At 40.1% G+C, this 3,535-nt stretch overlaps 1 protein-coding gene across 1 annotated transcript in view; it reads left to right on the plus strand.

Moving 5' to 3' along the window:
• Positions 1 to 3,535, plus strand: part of ATAD5 (ATPase family AAA domain containing 5) — a 66,437-nt gene that overhangs the window by 17,632 nt on the left and 45,270 nt on the right. The window contains exons 5-6 of the mRNA XM_017542017.2: positions 84 to 121; positions 161 to 242. Of these exons, the coding sequence (XP_017397506.1) occupies positions 84 to 121; positions 161 to 242 (120 nt within the window). The remainder of the gene's footprint in view (positions 1 to 83; positions 122 to 160; positions 243 to 3,535) is intronic.

Here is a 3,535-nt window from a genome sequence, read left to right on the forward strand (position 1 = left end):
GGCGTCCTAAAGTGCTGGGATTACAGGCATGAGCCACCGTGCCCGGCTGAAAGTTTTTAATTAAAAAATTAAATTTGTAAAAGCCAAAAAGATGTTTTGAAAGTAGCTGAAGGTGGAGATGGTAAACATTGATACTAACCTAACTATTTATTTTTCTAAGGAAAAATGAAAGTCGCTCCTTTATTTCTTGCAAGAAAAGCACAAAAAGCAGCCGATCCTGTCCCTAGTTTTGATGAAAGCAGGTAAGACCAATTCAGATTTTTAAATGCCAAAATATTTTTATGGAATGTATTTGTATTGATTTGCTTACTGTGATGAGAAAGCATGTGAATTATCATTTGAAGCTCTAGTAAGTCCATTTTAAAAGATGACAATATTGAGTTTGGGACAAAAAACTAAAAAAAAAGAAGAAAAAAACTTAAAAAAAAAGAAGAAAAAAAAATAAATAAAAGATGACAATATTGACAATGTTGCAACTGCTATTTGAATATCTTGGTATTTTGCAAATGCTTTGCCCATCGCTAGATAAAACAGAATAATAAACAAGCAAACCAAAAATACAAAAAGCTGATTATGAATTTTATTCAGTAAATATGTAATACCTACTAGTATGCACCAGGCACTGTTTCTGGTATCAGAGATATTATGGGGTAAGACAGGACACATTTCCTGTCCTCCTAAGGCTTAAGTGGAGATGGGAGACAGTCTATGATTAAACATTCATTAGGCCAACAAATGAAAAATTGCAGTTGGGCTAAAGAGAGGTAAATTCATATTGAGAAGGTTTGCTCTGATTAAAGAAGGCGTCACTGGGGAAATGACATCTTAACTGAAATCTGAACGATGGGCAGGAGTTCACTGGGGAAGGAACTGTGTTTCAGCCAGAGAGAACAGTCTGTGTAAAGTCCCTGTAACTGGAAGGAGCTGATTGAATGCTCATGTTCCTGGAGCACAGAGAGCAAGTGTGAGAGGTGGGCGCCAGCCAACATAGGACCTAGGAGGCCATTTTAAGGGATTTTATCATTATGCTAAGAGCAAATAAGAAGCAGCCAAAGGGTTTTAAATGTAAATATGAACATAAACAGAGTTGGATTTTAGAAGTTTAATCTGCCTGCTGGATAATAAAGAATGGCATGGAAGAGGAGTTAGAGTGGATGTAAGAGTCCAGGTGTTATGAGATGATGGGGGTGAGGACTAGGTTGCTGAGGATGACATACGAAAAAATTCTGGGAGATGAATTAAAAATCTCTTGATGATTAATTACATTTGTGGGGTGAGGGTGTGGGTGAGGAAGATATAGTATGACATGTAAGTTCTAGTTTATGCACCTGGATGGCATGATGGAAGAAGATCAGGTCCAGGCGCATCGTGGGTTCAGATTATCTTTTCTTTCTGTTTCAGTTTTTTTGAGGTATAATTATATATTGTTAAGCACACACAACTTAAGTATGCAGTTTTGACAAGTGCATCTTATCAAGAAATAAAATCTTTCTTTTAGCTCAGGAAGGTTTTGTGTCCTCTTTTCCTATTATCCCCACCAACACTATCATGACAAGATTACCAAAATTTTCTGATTTCTATTTCCATCAGTTAGTTTGATTTCTGTTACCATAGATTAATTTTGTCTATTCTGGAACATCACATAAACTTCATATCTGTATTATTTTGTGTCTGGCTGCTTTTGCATAGTATATATACCCACAAACACATATACATGTAATTTTTTTTCTTTAAGGCGGAGTCTTGCTCTGTCGCCAGGCTGGAGGTTGGTGGTACAATTACAGTTCACTGCAGCTGTGACCTCCTAGGCTCAGGTGATCCTCCCTCACACCTCAGCCTCCCAAGTAGCTGGCACTACAGGCACGTGCCACCATGCCCAGCTAATTTTTTGTACTTTTTTTCCTTTGGTAGAGACAGGGTTTGCCATATTGCCCAGGCTGGTCTTGAATTTTGGACTCAGGTGATTCACCTACCTTGGCCTCCCAAAATGTTGGGATTACAGGTGTGAGCCATGATGCATGGTCAACTCTATTAGTTCAAAGTGTATATTTTGGTGAGCTTTGTCAGTTATACACACAGTGAAACCACCACAAACAAGATACCAAATTATTTCTACTACTTGCCTGAGACGTGTCATGCTCTTTTACAGACCGTTCTCTAAGTGGCCCCAAGCCAGCCAAATGCCAGTCTCTTTTCTGTATACTAATTTATATTTTCTAGAATTTTATGTTAATGAAATCATATAGTACGTGCTCTTTTGTGTCTGGCATCTTGCAGTTGGCATCATGATTTTGAGATTTATTCATGTTGTCAAATACATCATTAGTTTTCCTTCTCTTCTCTTCCTCTTCCTCTTCCCGTTTCTCTTCTCTTCCTCTTTCTCTTTCTCTTTTCTTTTCTTTCTTTTCGTGACAGGTTCTCACTCTCTTGCCCAAGCTGGAGTACAGTGGCATGATCTCAGCTCACTGCAACCTCTGTCTCCCAGGTTCAGGTGATTCTTGTGCCTCAGCCTCCTGAGTAGCTGGGATTACAGGCATCTGCCACCATGCTTGGCTAATTTTTGTATTTTTAGTAGAGACAGGATTTCACCACATTGGCCAGGCTGGTCTTGAACTCCTGACTTCCAGTGATCTGCCAGCCTAAGCCTCCCAAAGTGCTGGGATTACAGGCATGAGCCGTTGCGTCTGGCCATATGTTTGCTGAGTAGTATTCATTGTATGGATATACCACTTTTTGTCTCTCCATATACCTATTAATGGACATCTGGGTTGTTTCCTTTTGTCTTTTCCCTCTGCTTTAAGAGATAGAGACTTGAATGGGCACATTGGCTCACACCTGTAATCCTAGCACCTTGGGAGGCCAAGGTGGGCGGATCATGAGGTCAGGAGTTCGAGACCATCCTGCCAATATGGTGAAACCTCATCTCTGTTAAAAATAACAAAAATTAGCTGGGTATGGTGGCGGGCACCTGTAATCCCAGCTACTTGGGAGGCTGAGGCAGGAGAATTGCTTGAGCCTGGGAGGTGGAGGTTGAGTGAGCCGAAACCGTGCCATTGCACTCCATCCTGGGCGACAGAGGAAGACTCTGTCTCAAAAAAAGAAAAGGAAAGAGAGATGGAGTCTTGCTTTGTTGCTCAGCCTGGTCTTGAATTCCTGGGCTCAAGCAATCTTCCTTCCTCAGGCTTCAGAGCAGCTGGGACTCAGGCGTGCACCACTGCACCCAGGCATTTCCAGTTTTAAGCTATGGGGAATAAAGCTGCTATGAACACTCACGTATAAGTCTTTGTGTGGATACACATCTTCATTTCTCTTTTTAATTTTATCTATTTGAATAGCTATGTAGTCATATTTCATAGTTTAAATTTACATTTTTCTTGTGTCTCCTGATGGTGAGCATCTGTCGTGGTTATTGGCTTTTGCATATCTTCCTTAGGGAAATATTTTGCCCATTTTCTTATTGACTTGTCTTTCATCTTGTTGAGTTGTAAGGGTTCTTTATATATTCTGACTACATGTCCTCTGTCAGATATATGGT

Source organism: Cebus imitator, unplaced genomic scaffold, assembly GCF_001604975.1.
Source record: "Cebus imitator isolate Cc_AM_T3 unplaced genomic scaffold, Cebus_imitator-1.0 Scaffold140, whole genome shotgun sequence".
NCBI classification, from domain to species: domain Eukaryota; kingdom Metazoa; phylum Chordata; class Mammalia; order Primates; family Cebidae; genus Cebus; species Cebus imitator.